The following is a 23,112-nucleotide window of genomic DNA, read 5'->3' as shown; positions in this document are numbered from 1 at the left end:
TGGAGCCTTAAGGGCTTTTTACACTTGCAAATTTTTGCTTAGTCCCGTACCAACGGAGGGGCTAAGGGGGGGGGGGGCGGCCTTAGCCCCACCGTTGGTACCGGACTTTCCTTGGCCCACTTTCTGTTTACACAAGTTTGTTTTTGCCAAAGTGGGCTAGCCCCATCGATAATCCCATACTATCTGGTCCTGCAAAATAGCAGGGTTAGCACCACAATTGCGGTGGTAACCCCGCAATTGCGGTGCCAAGCAAGCGAGTGTAAACAGAACGAAAAAATAATCCGGGGCTAAGCAACAGAGACTAAGTCCGACCCCCACTGACCAATCAGAAACGAGGTAATCAAGTGCTGTCGGTGCGTGCGTGTACTTGTACAGTGCACAACGTAATCATGAATATTCATGTGGTTTGGAAAGTACGGGACTAAAAAATACAAGTGTAAGAAGGTCAGTTTTCTCTTTAGCCCAGGACAAGAGCTTAGTACGGGATTTATTGGCGAGTGTTAAAAGCTGAAAAAATTGGTACGGGATTAACGATAGTCCTGGGTCAGAGAAAGTACGGGGTTAAGAAACACAAGTGTAAAAAGGGCTTTACTGGATGAATTTGACATTCGCCTTAAGCTAATTTCAAAATAGTAATCCTGATTACATATACATACAATTTGAATGACTACTGTTACAAGTGGCTTTGATAATGCTAAAGGACATCATCTCGCATCATATTCAGTAGGTTGTCAATTTCTTCATTTAATTCAAATTTCTCTCAAATCACCAGTTCTTTTCATGATTGTTATAAAAAAGAAAACTTAACTTTCTTGAGCAGATCTCACTTTAATTGGTCACTTTTTCTAGCTTAAGACAAGTACAATCTGTAACTTGACCTTTGCTCTTTGTAACTTACCATTATCATGCTACACAAATGCATCTACCTTCTGTGAAGTAAACTACTTGAAAATTTGAGGATTAAAAAAATTTAGAGTGCTGCTTTAAGGAAACAGAGGATTGTCCCTTATCACAAAGTCTCTTAATTCAGGAGGCACACACTGTTGGACTGGCAAATAGTTACTCAATAACCAGCCTCAAATTCAAATCCAGGAAGGGGTAAATCTATAAGGAACAGTCTGAGAAAAGGAATGGACTACTGCAGATATCTATTTTCATAGATCCACTGAGTACTTGACCTTTGGTTAGAATGACCCATATGATGCGATTACAATAAGTCTTGAAAACTCCCCCTTGGGCCCTAATGCATATTCAAGCTGCACTGCTGAAGAACACAAACTGAAAATAATATTCCTTTGTAGACTTATTGTGCCTCTCACCTATCTATACCCTTAGGCCTACAGCACTAGAATGGTTGGTGAAATGGGAATTGATGTATTCTGATCACTCTTGGATAAAAAGATTGACCAAGAACCATCATTACAATAGGTGTGTCAAGGAATCTAACAAATAAAATATTGTCCAGTATGTAGCAGGGCAGCACAGATTACCTTTGACTAGCCATGAAAATCTACAGACTGAGTGTGTAGATAATAATCATGAAGGGATTAAGACCACATGTGCAGTAAAACTGAGTCATTCCAACAACAAAAAATCTGTGACCAGCTTTATCTTTTTAAGAAAATTTTTGGCAACATCTAGATTGGTGGTGTGGATAGCTTGGGAGTTCCCATAATGTACACTGTGTGATGGCTGGTAACAGTTTTACTTTTGTTTTACAATCATCACTGTGATTGTGGTAAATGAGCTATATGCTAACTTAGGTGTAAATTATACAGTGCATGCAGCCAAAGTTATTAAGTGACATCGTTTCATCAAAAAAATTGTTCTTTTGCCTACATGTAATGGTCTTTAAATGTCACAAGACTTATATCATAGTTGCTTTACATGCCAGAAAAGTTGTTATCTTAGAAGTATAGATTAAAAAGAAAACAATAACTTTTTAAATATGCTGGAAATTTTACATTCAGTGCAATAAGTGTCTTTGACATCTATTAGCTCAATAGAAAATGATGTAGATACTACTGACAGAATAATAGTAGTCAATGATGATAAACAGCAGGCTAAAATCTTCTGCAGTACATTTTTCACAGACATTACGTCACATGAGAAAGCTGTAAACATCTCTTTAGTTTATTATTGTTCTCTTGCATTTTCCTTAACTTTCCAACAGGGTGCACTTCACCCTTTAATCAAAGAAAGGGGATGGGTTGCTGTAGTTTTATGACCTCTAGTTACTGAGTAACTAGGGGGCAGGGGCTAGGGCAAACAGAAGAGGGGGTTGGGTCACGCCCAGACCCACTGGCACAGGATGATCTGGGAACAACAGGTTATCCATCAAACCCTGTGATGACAAAGATTAATCGCTCATTGTGCACTACATCCCTAAATCCTTGTCATCACGTTGTCTTCAGAATACTTGGATCTATCTGTGCAACTCCTTCATATTTCACACACTATATGAGTGACCCCCAACTTCTTCTCTTCATGTTTACTTCAAAATACCGGTACTCACAGCTATGTGTACAACTCCGTCATATTTCGCCTTGATACTGCAAACTTACTGAAATGGCCTTTAAATTCACACACATCCTACCTCGCTTTGTGAGACAACAAACTAGCTTTATCCTTTCAGTTACTACCACGATGATGAACATCTTTTGTACTATCCTACCGCTGTTAAATCTGCTAGTTCACTCTACAGATCTGCTAAAAACAGAAAAATAATTATGAAAAAATATGAAAACATATCTCCCTCCTGAATCACATTCATACATCCATAATCCTCTAATATGCACACTTTATAAAAATGTTGTGATCTTGTCATACAATGTAGAGTACCGCTAAATGCTTGATGATGATTACAATAAATTTAATCTATAATTATGCTCTACTGGCTGCTACTACTACTACTACTACTACATGTACTTTTATTGTACTACTACTATTGTTAATAATTATAACAATAATAATAATAATAATAATAATAATAATAATAATAATAATAATAATAATAATAATAATAATAATAATATGTTTGATATTCTTAAAAATGTATTATGCATATTTCAAGGACTGACACAAAAGTAAAAACACTGAAAATATGCTAGCTATCTTTTGACATATTACTTTCATACAATTTGTGTTGATTCAAACTGCCAGCAAAGTGCATGCTACATTGCTCCATGCTCTCTACGATGGTATTTCAGTGCCATGATCCTCCTGCACCCTGTACAAGGCCCAAGTTGTATCTTGGTCTAAACTTAAAATCATTCACACGCAAATGCAACAAATCTCTTACAAATGCACCCACTGTTACTCAAACTTGGACTTTGTTCACGGTTTAAATTAGTGCATTTAATGTGATAGGCTTCCATATGATGATATGCTTTGACCAGTATCAATCACCAATAATTCATGCACAGACATGCATACTTCTCAAAGCAAACACATATTTCATCTATTTATTTCAATATGCAATAAAATCAACATGTGCTGACAAACTGCCAAGGGCCATTCAAGAACTGAGTGTCTTGTTACAGTAGCCCAATTTTTGAACATAAAATCACCAATATCTAAACTGATTTTCGAATTCAACCCAGATGAGACACAAGCCTAGCAGATTTGTATTGTCCTATATTTAGACACTCATTTACTTTGGAGACTTTGGACCAACAAGTTTAACCTACTCTTATTATTTTTTTTTTTTGCAACAGTGTGCACATGTATACCCTAGACAGGTGAAAAACACACACACAAACACATTGTATATACACATACACCACATAATCATCACAACATTACTTGGAGAGCCCTACCAGTACACTTTAAAAAAATACAGTTGCTGTGCATGCTTACATAATTTGAAACATATATATCATTATCATCATTATATAACATAGATACAACTTTGTAATGGAAAAGGTTTATTCATGTTTTGGTATGTCACAATAAAAACTTTTGCTTGTTCTCCAAGTTTTTTCTTTAAAGGTCCTGTTTACCTTCGAGAACAGTGATTTTAAGAATTTTCAAGATATGACATTTAATGCAAATATGTGTATAGGTCTGTTGTACTACAAAACATCCTATCATATAAAATTTTCACAATAAAGCCTAAGATATATGGAGATATCTGCATTTTATTCAATAAACCGTAACTGTGGACGGTTTAGTCTGGAAACATTTTTATTACAATTATCGTTCACATTTTGTATATTTAACAATACTTAACATCGATTTTACTGATTCAGATTTTTACAGTGGTTGTTTCTATCTCTGACTCACATTTTAGAACTACTTTAAAGCACTAATTCTGGGTTTTTGTTTCATTTGCAAATGGTAAATTATGCCTTTAAGCTGTAGAAAGTGGCTGATTCGTGATGGAGAGTAGATCTTACCCTTGGCATCTGAAAAGGACAAGTGTACCATGACTTAAAAAGTAGGTTACATGTCTCACATGGACGTCCAAAGTCACAAACTCTTAGAAACCTACTTGCACTTCTTTGATCTCATACTACATTAACACACTACACATATAGATCGGAAATCCTACAGCTTATGGCTTCCTAAATGGTAAGTGTGTGTTAAAGAATTACATTGCAGATTTTTCCTCTGTATGACATTAAATTTTATAATAAACACCAGCATAGTGTTAAGATGTAATACCATTCTATGTACCCCAATTATAATTATAACCATACATCCCCTCTCATTTCTTTGATTTTAAAAGGAAAATGCAATGATTAAAATTTGCAAAAGGTAAACAAATACTTTACAAACAAAAACAAATAAAATCTGCCGTGAGAGAGAAAATGGGAGTCACTCCTTGGGAAAATGTCACAAAAGTCAATGAAGAAGGGTGTGACCTGATAGAAGCCTCCCCACCCCAACCCCCTGACTACAGCACCCTTTGTTAGCCCTGGTCTGTGATCCACGGATGACTGGACATCCTTGTCCCTACCATGCAACTGTGTTTGTCCCAGTTCTGATTATATTTGTGAAAATCACATTCCTTTTGTTAAGGGGGGAATACTCCAGAGAGTGTCTGTTCCCAGAGAGACTCCCTCTCCCTCTCCTTCTCTCTCTCTCTCTCTCTCTCTCTCTCTCTCTCTGGGTGTACTCAGACCTCACCACTTCATGTTTCAAATACTGTAAAACGAGGGATGATTGCGTGCATTTTCATTTCGTGAATTTTGCGAGAGCCGAGTTTCGCAAAATTAAAATGCACGCTAAAGATCTTGTCTACACATATGCATTAAATATTAGAGGCAACTTGTGAAAATTTCATGCTGCAAATGAGGCCGTCGGCTCCCATTTGCAAAAACTTCATGCCGAGAAAATATTGTGTTTTTGAACAAAATCATGGTATGTTTCACAGTAGAAGAAGGGAAGCCCACATGACACAATAAGTATACTTGGTCAACAAAACTTGAAATTTTTTTCAAGATTTTATTGTTAGATTTAGGAGAATTTCATAGGAGTTCACACTGCATGAATTTTTTACCAAGATTCAACTTCACTGTTCCATCTTTTCACTCTAATTCAAGATAAAAGGGATGGTAATTGAGAAATGGAACCAGAGAATGTTTCAACCTTTATTATAAGGTTTCAGGTAAATACCTATAATAACATTAAAACAAAAGTGAATTTTTCTGAGGAACTATGCTTTACTCTCAATCTCCGACTGTGGAAAGCATTTTGAATGTGGATATAGTGGATGGAACAAATTGTATGACTGGAAGTAACTAACAAATATGCCAAATTCAAACCTGACAACAATAGAAATTGATTATAAATCCCACAAGTTTTGACAACTTTGAAAGAAATTATAATGTCGCAAGGGAATCTAACCCTTCATACAGATTTCTGGACAGTTACTATTTAGTCATTCTGCATTCAAATAAAAATTAGGGTTACTGTTCAAGAAAATATCATCAGTCATATATTTTTCTATATGTGATCATAGAAGAGACAATAAGTATAATATGTTTTCAGAAGTATATAGTTTTTTTTTTTCATTCTTTTTTAATGGTGGTAGCGGTTGTTTTCCAAAATTTGGACTTGCAGACGTGGGCTGTACAACTTTTACAAAGTCCTGAGCAAGGGTAAATGTTCCTGAATCATTAATTCTGAACCATAAATATACATATATACACACACACACACACACACACACACACACACTTCGTGGGCTTGAACAGGAACTGTGGGGTTAACCTTGACCCGACCTGTGTGATACCAGTTGTGACTTGACTAGACACAGCTATTGTCTGCCAAAATGCCTGTTTTGCTCTTCACCCTTGGTGGCGTTTTGTGTCCTTGGCCTTCATGGCTGATTTCCCCTTACAACAATTCTATAGTCCCTCTTTTTTTTTTTTTTTTTTTGGTTAAATTTCTTTCATCTCTTCTCTAACCTTCAAATAGGCCATGATACTACTTAACTCATGTTTGAACAAGTGGAAACAGCATGCAAGTAAGAATAATAATCATAACGATAATAATACTGTGCTTAAAGGCTGTTCATTGGCTATGAGTAAATCTCAGAGCTTACAACCTTACCAGTGTACCATTCTTAACATTTTCCCCTCATTCAACAACACTCACACAAGAAAAACAGGGGCATAGTGCATTAGATCTGTTTCTTCAGTCACTTTGGGCAATTCATAACAAGTGTATACACATACTATACAAGAAAAAAAAATGATTCATCTAAGTGCCTGTCTTCACATTTATGTTGATATCAGATATGATACAAGACTTTGTATTTATAAATGTTTCAAGAATATATCATTGATTATTGATCTGGTCTAAACAATGAAAAAAAATCATAAATTGTCATCAAATTCATTTCTGTTCCTTTTCTGTTATCTGTAACTGGTATCAAAAAGAAAACTAGCATTGGTGTAAGCTGACAAAGATGGAATCTTTCAGATAAAAGGAAGCAAGTAGTACAGTGCTGCCATGTTTCTAGATATAGGAAACCATTGACATACAAAGCTTAAGTTAGAAACATGATAGCATTAGTTCCATTTCAAGCTGGAGGGTGAGACATTTCCTGCTTTTCCCAGAAATTGTTGGATCCCGCAAGAAATCAGTGTGGTTTTCGTTAGTGAGCGAGCCAACAGATTTCAGAGGGAGGTGGTAGAGTTAGTTCACTTGCAATGCAGTGACTCTATTCAAAATCTACTATGCAAAAGCTACCACATGAAAGGAGAATATCACGAAGACACTCAGCCATTTCTTATTACACGCAACAGGCTTGTGATGATTTACAAGTGAGATTTGAGCAAATGCACAGCACCAGACCAAATCTGAGCACAACGTTCATCATTTTTAGCACATTTTGAAGCAAAAATATTTATTTCTCAGTTGACATGCGAATGAGATTATATGTGTGGCATATCATTTTGCTTAAAACAGAGATGCCCCTGGATATTTTGCCATATCTTTTTGATATAAAGAGGAACACTATCCCTTTAAGGAAAGTTACACATTTCACTTGCTGCAAAAATGCAGTCATGCCTGGGGATTTCCCCTATGATGTCATTCCTCAGCACTATTTTCATTTTGTCATCAGCAATGTCCCATTGGTAAGGTGAAATGTGGAAAGCAGCACTTCTTTGTAGCCTTCATCAATTTCAGCTTTCATTCTTCTTCTCTTCCTTTATACTTTCCTCTCTCCCAATCACTCTTTCTCTCTCTATCTATCTATTCATCTAGCTATCTATCAATCAATCCATTTACCTATCTATCCATCCATCTCTTTCTCTGTCCATCTGCCTTGACTATTAGTCCACCCTCTACCATTTATTTTCACTGGTGCTGAAAGGATGATGACAAAGACTTTCATCGCCCTCTTCATAGCATGGTTGGGATTACAGGAATCAGATTTGTCTGAAAAATCAACTTAATATGAGCCCAAAATCAACACCATCATCACTTCCACATTATCACATCTGTCATTTTCCATATTCTGTTTACCTTAACATCAGCGGCAAAATATGCGTGGCAAGAAATGTTCTCATCATCACATGTTAGCATGACTCACTTAAAACATGTTTATACACAAAACATTTCCTGAGACTGCAGCCCTTTAAAGGTAATGTGCTTTCAAATACATATATGATATTCTGTTAGCAAGGAATTATGTCTCTGAGCTGGTCAAGTCCAGTTAGCCTGTAACCATTACACTGCTTGGATACGAGACGATAGTCCAGGTCATGTGATTGACACTGACTGAAATTGATCTCCTTGTAAACATAACAAACACCTTACAGGGTGCTAAAAATAAAAGCACTCGCCTGCTGTCGCAGGGCAACTAAAACTCCTTATCAGGCAAATGAAATGACTAATGATAAGACAAACAATGTTTTAAAAGCATAAGACCCTTGCCAGAATACCAATTCAGGGAAGTGGAAGAAATATCCTGCCTTGTATGGGGAATAAGGGTAAGGATGTCACTTAAACATGATTTCTTTAGACATCACCATAAATGATAAGTTAGTTTAAAGGCATGGAGTGAAACCAACATTTTACTTGGGATGGAAATATCAAGTGGACTGAAATTAATTGGTTCTTCTCAAATGACAAAATGCTACCTCTTCAGACAAGACATTTCCATTATCATTCCTTTTACAAGTATAGAAGTAAACTTTACTGCTTATTTGGATCAAATCAAAAGAATATAAAGCTTTCAGTTGATAAGAGCATTTAAGAAGTTTTGGCACATCCTGCTGTCAGATTGACTTTAAACTAAAATAACCTGAAGCCTGGCACATGTTCATTTGCTTTAAATCACTTACTGATGAGATCTTTTCAGTTAGGAGTATATGGCCACTTCACATTACCTCATTTCATCTTATTGTAGCTGTTAGTTTATCATAATGCAGGTTCTGTCCATAGTGTGTATTTCTCTATTTGTTCCATTTCTTTTCGTGGTTTCTCTTCAGCTTACTATTTAATAAGATTATAATACAATGTCTTCCATGATTAAAGGAATTAAATATCTGGCTAATGCAGGGCACTGAGTTTCACCTACTGATATTGGACTTACAATTTGATTTATGGCTTCTTAAATTAGTGCTCATAATTTCAATGTAAAAGTAAGTTTCTTGGTCAAACTGGTTTGTTACACTAGCAATTTCTGCACTCACTAACCAACTGGAACCGCATCACGACCAGAGGGGCACCAAGGCAAAGAGTTGAAACAACAGCTAAAATCTTGTTCAGTAAAGTAAACTTTTATAGGGAGTGAAATTTCCCTCTGAAGCACACATCCTGAGATCAATAATAATGTCTGCAGCTTTAAACATACACACAGATTCTATGGAATAATTGGATAATGTACCATATAATCTAATCTGGATCTTTTCATAGCCAAACAGTATGTAGCTGATGCACAGGCCTACATGATGAACATAATACTGCAGTCTCTTCAGGGACTACCAGACTGAAAACCATTACAGGCTATTATCACTGACATGGATTCATCTTATAGCTATCCCCTTACTAACCAAAACAGGAAATGTTTGCTCAACAAGATGATACTGATTGAAAGTCATTCATTTTGGAGCCTTGAGGAGGATGCAACTTTATTACTAGACTTTTTTTGTACTCAGAAAACCTACTTTTTGCCTTTTCCTTTATTCGAGGATATCCCTACTTTTTCTTCTCTTTTGGTAGTTATTTGAGGCGTGTCCTTGACAGGAGCCTGGGCCCCCTGGTATGGCAAGGGTGAAATCTCGCTGGGGTCGTGTCTCAAGGAAAAGGTCAAGTCGAAAAACAGCTCAAATTATGATCAGCCTGGGGTGCCATCACAGCTGGTTTGCTGTACCCTACATTTCTCTCCTCTACTTCTTCACTTGGAAAGGGAAGGGGTGGGAGAAGGGTAAAGACATGCCAGACCAAAAGTGGGGGTAGGGAGGAATGTAAACTTCTGAAGGGATAACATTATCACATAATCATCAGACTTCCCTGTCTAGACTCTCACACTGGCAGGACATACTATGGATGTTGATTCAAGAAAGAAGTTGAAAAGGGCAAAGTGTTCAATAATCATATCCTTTTCCTCTCCTGGAAAATGTCTGTCACTCTCTCTCTGATCTTCTGCCTGCAGGCTAAGCCCATTGTTACAAGACCAGATTTTACCCCTTCTCTGTTGCACTGTCTTTACCTTTAAAAACTGCTAGTGAGTTCATGGCAGCAGCATAGTACCCTGTAACATTCTCCCCTGAGGTATGGACTTTTGCTCACTTTGTGCTCATCTTGTTAGAGATGGCTGACTCTGCATGGCTTAAAGGTATATTGCAATAATGCAGTAAGCAACACTATTCTAAGTGTTATCAACCTCAAGGAGATTTTGCACAATAACAAAGAGAAATTGATTAATTTCCTTGCATTTCTGTTTAATTGTCATGATTTGGTGGGCAGGTCTTGGCACTTACTGGCAAACTTATTGGAAAATTCTGTAGATAAAAAAATACAGCTCTGCTTATGATATAATGACAAATACCAGGAATATCAGAATTTGTAATCATATCAACCAATGATTAGGTACCAATATTTGGCGGGACATACTCTGTACACCTTTAGGCTTATCATTAAATGTATCATTTCTGCTTTCTCTGGATTTATAACCAATCTCTATCCAGGCAAAGAGTTGATGTAGATAATATAAAAACAAGGAACACTCTATACATCAGAAAGGATTCACTTTAAACAGTATAGCCTTTTTTCTGAGAGTACAATCCTTTTGAGAAGAAAAAAAAGAAGAAGCAAAAACTTCAACCAATTAAAGGAGGGTGTGCACAAGTTCGCATCAACTTACCATTCCGGCAAACTCCTAAACCTATGTACCGCTGCCCCTCCCTTCTGAGACACGCCATACCCACCCCATCCCCCCCCCCCCCCCCACCACACACACACACACACACACACACACACACACACACACACACACATACACACACCAGGAGGTTAAAATGCCCCCAGACTCTAGAACAAAAGGGGAGGTCACCACAAAGAATTTGTGCATTCAGGGAATGAGATATCCATTATCCCGCCCCCTGCCATGTCTTGGAGGCCCATTCCAACCCAGCAGCAGCAGCAGCAGCAAGTACATTTGTATTCAGAGACACTACGAAAATTGAATGATAATGCACAGGGTCATATGTTAACAGATTTCTTCTTTGCCTTCAACGTTTGTCCCCCTCTTGTGAAACTCATGCTCTGTGGATTCAGCAGATGAGAGTCAGCAAAACTTGTAGAGAAAATGCCAAGGAGGGAAGAGACAGGAAGTCCAATAGCTAAATCAGTCATTCTCATACCCTATTTTGTGAAATACACATTGGCAGTACTAGCATTCAAGTCCTGCTAGGTTTATTATCTATAGAGCTCTAATAGTATAGTTCTTGATAATATTTTCTCCTCACATCTTGTATTGATGGTAAAGTCTAGTCTCTCTTTGAATGTGCCTACCACTTTAGAAACAGCCTGCATTTTGAAATAATATCAACTTGCATATGTGACTAGTGGCTCTTTCTATATATTGTCACTGTAACTGAGAGTGGGTTGGGTTCCTTTAACAAAATTCAAGTTTAACTCGAGTTTGATGTAGATTTTTCTGTCTGAATTATATTGAATATATACTTTTTAAAATATATTGGTATGGAACACCGTATTTGTAGTATTCCATGATTAATTTGCCAACAAACTGGAGTTCTACGATCAAAGTGGTAACAGCAAAACAACAAAGATAGCTCTAGGCTCTTTCTAAAGATGTGTCATTACACTTTGATAAATACTTTTGTGCTACTAATGGCTTGTACAAATAGGCTACATTATGGGTACCTACAGCACAATAGTACTTTGACTTTACAAATTAGTGTCTACTAGTGCTATTCAAGTCTACTTGGTAAGCTTTATGAATACTGCAAATAAAACCCTTGAAATGATAGAGAAATGTTACATAAGGGCCTCACTTGTTGATAATGATCTTGTCTCTCCTGAATAGAATTGATAAATCTTATATTCTTTTACCAATTGCATTTTCCCTACATCTGTAAATGTCACCTCATATACTTAGTAGGATAAACAGGGTCAGATTTGTGGCAAAGGATGCAGATCATCATATTCAACATTTCCTCTTACTTGAAAAGGGAGGCAATTATATTATTTTTTTCTATAGTATCCCCCAAAAGAATAGTAATGGAGGTTTGTGATTTGCATGTTAGGTCAAGGTTAAAAACTCACAGCATGTTGTCCCTGCCCTCTTCCTGCTCTCTCAAGCCAACTGACTGTTCACATTTCTCTGATATGTGGCACAGGTGATATACAGACACTTGCTTGTCTTGCCTGCTTACCGTGATCAAGGCAGCAGTCTGAATATGTACAATAAATTTTCAGGACAACTCCTCTGTCATAACAACATAGAGACCTCCGAAACACTTCTTCAGCTTAGGCTAGAGCACAAGGACCCTTAACCCCTAACATGCTTGGTAAAAATAGCTTGTCCTTATGTCCCCCTTCATCTTGTTTTTACCCAGATCAGTGCTGAAATCAAATGGCTAATGTCACTATGCACTGCAGTTAGAAAACAGGATTGAAACAAAATTCTATCCCCCTTCTTCTCTTACAAATGTGTTCTGCTCTGGTGGGTTTGAAGGATCTCTGGCCGAGAAATAAACCTCTCCCTCTCTTCTGGGTATTGCATTTCCCCCGCAGAGAGCGACGGGGAGCTGTCATTCGATAAGTTCTTGACGTATGAACAAAGAAATATGACCCACTTTGGGGAATAAAGATCCCCACCTCACTGCATGACAGATCACGGAAGGAGCCGCGTGATACGGATAGGGGCGGCTCAATCGCGCAAACACAAATCACATCTTCAACACAGCAAAACAAATCCAAAAATCTGTATTCTTCTTAAAAGTATAGTGTGATATACTGTAAAGTGCCCCAAAAATCGAAGTACTCACTTGTAGCTTGCTCAGGTTTTAATGTCTGCTCTTCTGATGACCCCGGCTGCGCCATTTTTCGACCAAAATCGGGGCCGAAATCTGCTGAGTAGGGGGCAGCTCGTGATGCCTGTCACCTGTCCTTGGTTTATGAGCCCCGAGACTAGACGAGCACGGCACGGGCGACTGTCGGGGGAGAGGTCCGCTCAGCTTCTGCAGTACACGAATGAATGGAGCCAACTCGGTGTTTTTAACGTGGGTAGTTCCGGGTGTGCTAAATATTGTGTGCCGTCACTTCGAGCAAACAAACGCATGTCGGCCGCGTCAGGGGTGTGCTAAACGTACGAATGATAATGCCTATCATACCAGGGTACGTGCAACCCTCTTCCAAGTGGCTGCACCATGGCGACGAGTAGGAGGAGGGGAAAGTAGGAAATGGAGAATCATATCGCGTCCTTACATCCTTCGATAACCTACTAAAGTATATTTCATCAGAACTAGCCAATCAGAATTGAGTTGATGGGTCAATATCAGCATGAAGTATAGAGTTTAGGTATACAGGACTATTTCCAGTTATACACAGCATGAATTAACTTGAAAACTAAATATCAAAAAAAAAAAGATGTGAAAGTTAAGAACACTCGTATGCATTAATACACTGGTTATATATCGTTAAAAATGTGAAAGTTAAGAACACTCGTACGCAGACTCACTCGCACCTGAGACCCCCCCCCCCCCACACACACACACACACATGCGCGCGCACAGGTGATACGTGTGAGCATGATGATGTTGGAGCTGCCTTGTTTGGTTTGAATGTCCATTATGTTGTTTGTTTGTTTGTTTGTTTGTTTGTTTGTTTGTTTGTTTGTTTGTTTGTTTGTTTGTTTGTTTGTTTGTTTGTTTGGTAAGTACGTGGAGATATACGAGCGAGTCAAATCTTAGCTTTTCCTGACCTGGGCCCTGTTTAGAACTGATTACGAACAGCTTTATGAAACACACCCCCAGGTTTTCCTCCTTCATTTCTTCTTTTCTTTCCTTATTTTTTTTTTTTTTGTTTTTGGTTTCACTGGGACATTTATTTCATTTCATTTCATTTCATTTCATTTATTTTCCATGTCCAGAATAATACAAACTCATTACAAAGTGAAAATGATAATTTGTACAAGCAGGTGAAAATGCATATTGGGGTGAACAGGATAAAGTAACTGCAAAATACGCACATGAAATCAAACATTCTGAAAACATGTATGTATACATACCTGCATATATATCCCTTACTCTATATACATACCAAAAATAATATACAAATATTTTGACATTCGTGAAGTTACTCCGAATTGAAATATTTGGCCTAAATTGCAAGGAATATGAAGGGAACTTGAAAAAAAAAACACAACTTGCACAATTTCCAAGTTACCTCAGCAAAAGGAGAGAAAAATATTTGAACTGTTTTCATTTTTACTTAAAATTGTGAAATAAAAAGTATTTGCATACGTATATTAATAAATACTTATCTGAGTAAACGAATGGGCGCTCTGATTCAGAAGAGAGAAGAGAAATAGATGTCCAACCTATTCAAAGCAATATGACGATTTATCACTCTATGTCACAAAAATTGATCAAACTTTGATCAAACAAAAATCGAATAAATTAGATTATTTCAAAAAGAACGCCACATGGGAAAAATAAATTGTAGTGCCACAAACAATTATTGTAAAATTATACACACACACACACACAGACACAGACACACACACACACATACGCACACACACACACACACACACACACAAGAAATGACTGACTCTGACACAACGATTCTTGAACTCTTTACATTACAAATAGTTTCATTTATAAAATGCTGTGTTAAAACCACTGTTCTCCTTATTTGTAAAAGAAACTTTGATCCTGTATACTTTCCTATTTCTATTCAATTTAATTCATTTCAATTCAACTTTATTTTTCATTTCCATTGAATAAACAGGGAAAATTATATACAATGCATTAACAGAACATATTTGTAATGATATTATTTCAAAAACGTAAATTAACAAAATACGTGTGATCATGAGTAACAACATAACTGCATTTTTTAAAGGTATATTATACACCCGCATAGTAGAAGGATGGGAATGGTAATGGAGGGTCCCACTACAAAGCAAAGCTTGTGCGGTATGGGACCCTCAACAACTCTGTCTATATCTACGGTATACTATCTCCTTTGGTTCGAGTATACATTCGTGATAATGCCGTGTTGTTGATGCCGCGGGTCCCTAACCCTGCTACAGATATCGTATTTTCGTCCTAAGTATGATTCCTAATCCGGAATGAGAATGATGCTATGTGTTGTTAATTATTTTTCTTAAGAATTAACATTTATACTGTCAATGATCACACATTTATTCATTAATTCCACTTCATGTACACGGGAAAACGAATATTAATGATATTCTCATCAACCTCTTATTTTGAACTAGAATCTGAATAGATATCTTAACCGCAAGTGCCATCTACTGTACAATGAGCCAACGTGTAGAATATTGTCAATACTCTTTTCCTCAACTATAGATACATTAAATGAAGTAACACACATTTATCATTATTCTAGCAACAAAATATCATAAATATGGAAACAGCCAGTCTATAACAAAACAAATCAATTTTCTCTGACATGCTTCTGTGTAGATGGAGATTTATTTCCTACCAATATCATGCCATATTTTCACATTGGCTTACATCGAAAATCATCGGATAGCAAATCATTTCATGCTACGAACACGCAACTGTCTCATTTCTATACTATAATGACGATATGAATATCACGATGCGGAAAACAGAGACATATCATTCTCACGAAATACTTACAAACACACCTACAGACAAACAATATTGTGCACATGACTTAACATTCACACACATGGCGTTCATACTGTATAATCTATCATACTTACATAAGTTTAAGCAATTGATAATGTAAAGAAAAGTAAGATATTTCCGAACAATGATGTTTAAATCATTCTGGTTCTTTGGTTGATTTTCAATTTGGATTTCGACGTAAACATAATGATATTGCCCATGCTTCACTTGCATTTATAGACAATTAGGTAACCATTTCATTAGCAATTTTTTCACATATGATTGGTATATTTCTGGATTTCTACAAGGCCTTTGACACAATTAATCACGAAATATTGCTCTATTATAAGTTACAGCATTATACGGCTTCCGCAGAAAGGACTTGGAGTGGTTCAGGAGTTACTCAAATAACAGGCAACAGCTTGTCTCTCGACAATATTGTATATCTGCGATGCGTGATCTTCATTGTGGTGTACCGCAAGGTACTTTATTAGGCCCCCTTTTATCTATTATTTATATAAATGATTTTCATAGATCTTCCGCCACGCTCTTTCATCTCATTTGCCGATGACTCCGCAATCTTGTTTATTCCCACAGAGACCCCGAAATTCTTTTACAAATTATCAACAAAGAGTTGAAACACGTTACACAATGATACGGGCAAATAAATTATTTCTCAATTGGCAAAAGACTATAAGTTTATGCTTTTTGGAAATTCACTTGAAACGCTGTCAGGCAATGTTATGCTTGATGGCACTCCCCTAGAAATGTGTTCATCGATTAAATTTCTTGGCGTTTATTATTGTGTTGACTGTAAGTTGTCCTGGAATTGTTCATGTTCATGACTGTTGTAAGATTATATCCTGGAATATTGGTATAATAAATAAGTTAAACATTTCTTCCCCACCCATACTTTACTCAATTTATATTACAGTCTTATAATAATCTGAACTATACAGTACTAATAATTTGCTTGGGGAAACACCCATCAATATTTGATTGAAAAATTGTATTTGTTGCAAAAAAAAAAGGCTTTGAGAATTATATATCACTTCCAACCATTGTGTCCACACCGACGAATTGTTTTTGAATAGTAAAATTTTGAAGGTTAAAGATTTATATTTATATTAATTAGGACAATTTATGCTCAGTTTTAGGGGTGAAAATGAGTTGCCTGAAGTATTTGATGATGTATTTTGTAGAAATGTCAGTTTTCATTTGTATCCGACAAGAAAATCAGATGAATTTCATTTACCTTTTATACTCTCCACCATCCTCACCCAGAATACCTTCCTTCTCTTCCTTCTCCCTCTAACCCCCCCCCCCCATTGTCTCTTGTTGTTTGTCATCTCTACGTGAGCGTCTTGTGCCTGTGTTTGTGCCTTTGTTCATGCATATATATTTTTTTCTGTTCTTATTTCCGTTTTATTTCAACAGAGTAGCCCTTGCAGTTAAAAAAACTTGCAGTTAAAAAAAACTGCTCTACCAAGGGGCCCTGCACAATAAAAAGATACAGAAACATATATTCAAATGCACAACGTTACAATCAAAACAAACGTAAACATATCAACCAGATAGCCCAAAAAAAAAGAGACAAAAAAGAAGAAAATGTAACAAAATCATACTATGATAAAATTACAGCGGGAATAAGAAAAAAAGAAACCGAGAGAATATAATACGCGAGTTAAAAAACAACTATAACAACAAAACAAATGATATGTCAGTTCCCGGTGTCACAGAAATAAATATATTGCACTCTGTTTACCCTAATAAAAAATCACAATCAGGTTAAAATTTGATAGATAAAATTCCACTCTGCTTTTTAAACATAGGAATAGATGACAAAACTTGCATACTACGAGGTAAGTCGTTCCAAAGCCAATGGAACCAATTGCAATGGGAGTTCGATTTTCTGAGTGGCCCACCTTTACACCCACCACCTTTCCAACGGGGACCTGTCAGCTAGTGCGCTGCGAGCTGTGATACTAAATAATGACATGTGTGTGCCCCGTCACCACGTTCACTTTGTGCCCGCCAAAGTAGCAGGTATATAACAGTATATGACAGATGAGACAATAACAAAACAGTGTAATTTCGACGAATTATATAGGAAAGTCCCTGTATGTTAAAGATCAACATTTACTATATAAACTTTTCAGAGTATAAAATGGTTTAAATTTCGAAACCTCTTCAGGTTCATTGTCCATGCCGTCATTTGACTTCATGTTTGTGTTAAATAAGGATCATGCATGCTCAGCTATTAATAATCTTACCCTTACGCCAATTCTGAAAATTCCCTTTTCTTTCATTGCTGTTTATGAGATGCTGAACACAAACTTTCATTATCAAGTCAAGGGGAAATTAAAACATTAAAAATATCATATTCTATATAAAAATAATGCCTGAAATACGGTCATCGCTTTGAAACATAACAAAATAAATGGGGGTATAAATCTGCACAGAGGAAACTGGGAGATTGATGAAATGTTATTATGAAGCTCCTGTCATAGATGGCGAGAAAAGGGATGTTGCTATTGTGAAGACAGTCGAATCATAAGATTGTAGAAACATACCTGAAAAAAGAGAAAAAGATGAATAGATGAACACTGAAAGAGGGGCGGGGGTAGGGGAGAGAAAAAGGAAGGAGACCTCAATCTTCGTCAGTGCTCTGACGAGTCATGTTGAAAGACTGAAGGAGAATTAAAATCATCATACTGCCACGGCCCACCTTGCATGAGATGTCGACGTGTAGGCCTTTTTTAAAGTATGTGATAAAATAGAAGCGGTTCTTAAAGACAATTGACTAGGAAGACATTATATGTCACTTTTTCAATTTAATTGAATTCAAATGAGATTTTATTTCCAATAGCACATTTTTATTGATACAAGTTCAAGAGGGAAAATGCGTTGTACACAACAATTACGTGTATATACATGTAAAACTATAATGTTCAAAATAATTATGTTATTGGAAAAGAGAGGCCCACGTAAAAGACAAGCTTATAAGTACCTCAGTCGGAGAAACGCGTAACCATTCAAAGTAATCATATATATCAAATGATAGCGATCAAGAACTGATTCATGGCACATAACGAACGATAACGTCAAACCAAAATAAATAGAAACTACGAAGTATAATTTATGAGGCGGGAAACAAGGAGAGGATAGAAGAGGAAGGAGGAGGCAGGTCGTTCGGTGAAAATGTCGTTGCCAAGAACATATAGATTGTCATAATACTTACGTATAATAAACTACATTTTACCATTATTATTTCTGCTTCCCAAGGAAGATGTGATTTTACTCCATTGTGTATGAATGTTTGCCAATCTTTCATTTTAGGGAGCGGCAGAGGGATTATGTTTATATATATATATATATATATATATATATATATATATATATATAGATATATATATTGTTACGATAATTAAAATCAAAACAGAACAGAATAAAAATTTACAGTAACATCGACCTGATAACATAATTTTGTTCTCATTTCCAAATTTCCAACTTAATTCAGCTTCACTGAATATTATGAGCAGGCCCCTATAATAAGTTTTATATATATATATATATATATATATATATATATATACGTTCTGTTATCATTTCAGCTACATAATATTTGGCAAATTTCTTCAGCATGTGAATTTTTCGATATCTCATGAAAGACACTAGCTCCCCGTAATTCTGTGTTGCTCTATTTCATAAGCTAACAATCCCGAGCTTCAAAAACTGAGCACGAACGATGCGGGGCGGGTGAGCTCTGGCTGAGGTTCTAGTGTTCATCGGTATGATTGTCGTAATATCAGGCGCCGGCGAGTAGTCGCCCAGTTTCAATTCCGGTATATCTTAAACTTTCATAGATTCACCATGATTCGAGGATATTTCCACCAATTGACATTATAAGAATAATTGGCCATAGGACCTAATAACAACATAAACCTAGTGAGCATCCTATGTTCGTTATTTTTAACTTATGAATTGTTGGGTTGTTTTGCGGTCCCTTTCAAATCAGCTCAATTCGCAATTTAAAGACCCATGTTAAGTTCATATTCCAAACTCTCTCGCTAAAAAAGATAAGGTGATTTTTCATTTGTTCGACTATGGTCGTATCTGCAGGTATCCCTATACTCACGCAGTACGCCCATTTCTTCAGGTTTTATCATAGCGATTTCGTGAGTACACAGTTTACCATTGATTATCCCAATCTCAATCTATAACTGTCAGGATTGCAAAATACTAACAACTCCATTATCAACACCCGACATAGGCACGCCCTTTGCGTCCAACCTTACAACTGGATATCCGTTAAATGTTGTATTAGGCCTGCATGTATTTTAAATCATCGTATCATACAGTCATGGTTTTTCAGTGTGTCTGTGGCTCTGCCACTTCTGTGAAACAATATTTGATCATGGATATGTTAATTTCCTCATCTTTCCAAAAGTACACACGGGGTGGGAGGATGAACAACCAGGAAACATCAGAATCAGCCAACCTTTGACACTTTTAAATTCAATCTAAATTTCATTTGTTGAAATATGCATTTTATAGAGCATAGATATAGGGCAAGTATAGGCCTACTTATTTATACCTTTCGTATAAGTCAGTTGTTATTCTGAGTCATAGTTCACATACAAAATTGTTGTACAATATAAGATTATAAATCACAGTCATCATTATTTTTATCATTCACATACAGGGTAGCCCTTTCCGTTAAAAACTGACTTATAAAGGGGCCCTGCATAAAATATTCATTTTTAAAAAAACAAACAAAATGACACTAATGCTCGTGAAACAACAAATACTTCTCAAATGTTAGCATAAGAGAACAAAATAAACCTCGTGCTGCCGTCAAATCAACGGTCATTATGATAGGAATATGAAACAATGATTTACCTAAAGTGAGTAATAGGATCAGGGCAGTCAGAACAAAATATACATAGGGTGCACATAAGATATAAGGAAAGTATCTTTTTTTTTCTGGAAAAAACGTGTATATAGGGCCTACTGACGATTCAAGAGTAATCTACTTTACCAGCCAGCAGTTATACTGAGACGCATGAAACATTGCTGCCTGTGTCGCGTCCCCAAAATGAAGGTGAACACTGCCCCAGACTGCAGGATTTCGAAAGCTGGGCACAGGTTTGTTCGCTGGGCAACGTGAGTGGACGGCACAACCCGTTTACATGATAAAGAAGAATATTAATGAATTTGAGTGGTGTAACTATTTGATATATTATGCTGTTTTTATTGACGCTTTTGGAGGATGGTAATGATGACAGAGCAACATGTGACTTCTGCGTTGAGTTAACTATTTAGCCCTGTATAACACATTTTTTCTTTTCTCTCTCTCTCTCTCTCTCTCCCTCTCTCTCCGCGGAGATTGTTCGAGCGCGAGGAAGGCGCAATGATAAGCGTCACGTTAGAGGGTTGGATACAGTGTATGGACAAATTTGTGTCTTTTAAACATTTTGTAGGAAGATATCAGGAAGCTCATCAGAGGAAAATGTAAACACATAAATTCCCTATAATTTTCAAACAAATCTATGATTTAAGGACCTTTTAGTTTGGACAAAGAAAATAGTCTGTATCAGGTACCCGGCATGGTTAATTCTAAAGCGCGTTTTTGAAGAACAAAAATCGAAACAAGCGAAAGTTTGGATGAGTTACCCCCAGCTAGCATTCTATAGTTGAAATATGGGGAAATCATAGTGAGTACAATTTATATAGTTTGCAGTGATGGAGAGAAAGTTATGTTTCAGCTTATAGGCGTATTCTTGTGTTACTGGACAAAATTTTGCTTTAAAAGTTTGACGTGAATTCTGCATGATATATCGCTATTGAAGTCTTAAAATCTTGATGTCGTTTGTCTTTACATGACCAGAAATAACTTGTTATGAGTTCATAGCAGTATTACGTTTTATCAATATTTAGCGATTACTTATCCTGGATCCAAGACTGGACAAAGTTCAATTTGTTATTTAGTATATGTATAGTGTATTAGGGTTACGGTGTGAGAGAAATAAAATTGTACTACCTGCAAAATGCTACAAGAACTTAATTGGACCACTCTGGAACAGCGCAGAGAAAATGACAGGCTAATTATGATGTACAAAATACACAATAATCTTGCACCTCTTTCAGCACAGGACTATATTATCAAACAGGCTACTCAGTTGACGAGAGCCTCGCAACCACACTCCTATCAGGTACCATATTCGAGAACTGAATCGCATCGCCATTCGTTCTTCCCAAGAACTGTAAGGAAATGGAATTCCCTGTCGTCAGAAATTGTTTCAGCGCCATCCGTGGGATCATTTCGAAACCGTCTAACGGTTGATCACAGTGGCTAGTTATTTTCGTCATATTTTCTATGTGCTTGTAAATATCTGTAAATAAATTGTATTATAATGTAAATAGCACCAGTCTGCAAGAATCTTCAGTCTATTGAAGGAGGCAGACTGAATCAGAAGAAGAAGAAGAAAGGACATAAAATGAAGGATCTGCAATGAATGACACGAGGATACAAGGAACTTTGTATGTTAAAATACAGAAATTCGCCTTCCATTGGCATAACAACAAAGAAGGAAAAAACAACAAGCATCTCGTATTGCACATATTATAATAGGCCTATATAGCAAACAAACAAACAAAAACATTGCACGGACGGTGTATTGAATGATATCAAATAAATATGTAATTCATATAGAAATACACACAAACACCAGCACATTTATGTTGAGAAGTGGATGAAAGGGAAAAAGTCATGTGATAGAGAGGAGTCAGGAAAAGAAGAAAGGTAGAAGGTATTGACTGGTGGAGATGAGGAGGGGTAAGAAAAAGCACCTGGCCGGTAAAAAAGTACACCAACATTTAACAAAAACTATCAATTGACTTATGACTATCCCTTCAGAAAAATCTTGCACAATGCGAAAAATGATAACATACATCATCAGTAAAAACATGTAGATAAACCATGTCTACCTCCGATACCACGTCCAAACCACCGACCACGAAAGCACTCGCCGAGGTGCTTGGCCAGCACAATACAGCACACAACGCCGCACTGCTCAAGTCAACACAGAGAGAGAGCCGCGAAGGGCAGGCGGCGCACCCAAAGAATGATGTTTTAGCGGTCATTAAAAAACATAATGGTTGGCCAAGAAGAGCACCCTTTGGGACTATACGCACCAACAAATGGATTCATACTTAATGAGTCTTGATCATTAGTGCTGACGTTTCTATCAGGAATGGGATTCCTAAACCAGTAATGCCCTCCTATGGATAGATATCA

General features: G+C 36.7%; 1 protein-coding gene across 1 annotated transcript in view; it reads right to left on the bottom strand.

The window, feature by feature from the left end:
- The window catches only part of LOC139730524 (uncharacterized), an 80,350-nt gene extending 67,195 nt beyond the window's left edge, over positions 1-13,155 (bottom strand). Inside the window, exon 1 of the mRNA XM_071641376.1 lies at positions 12,975-13,155. Within this exon, the coding sequence (XP_071497477.1) occupies positions 12,975-13,029 (55 nt within the window). The 5' untranslated portion in view covers positions 13,030-13,155. The remainder of the gene's footprint in view (positions 1-12,974) is intronic.
- Positions 13,156-23,112: the final 9,957 nt, after the last annotated feature.

The sequence above is a fragment of the Diadema antillarum genome, unplaced genomic scaffold, assembly GCF_040938485.1.
Source record: "Diadema antillarum isolate AM-2024a unplaced genomic scaffold, OU_Dant_1.0 seq00000320_RagTag, whole genome shotgun sequence".
Classification (NCBI taxonomy): Eukaryota; Metazoa; Echinodermata; class Echinoidea; order Diadematoida; family Diadematidae; genus Diadema; species Diadema antillarum.
This window is presented reverse-complemented; position numbering and strand designations above follow the sequence as displayed.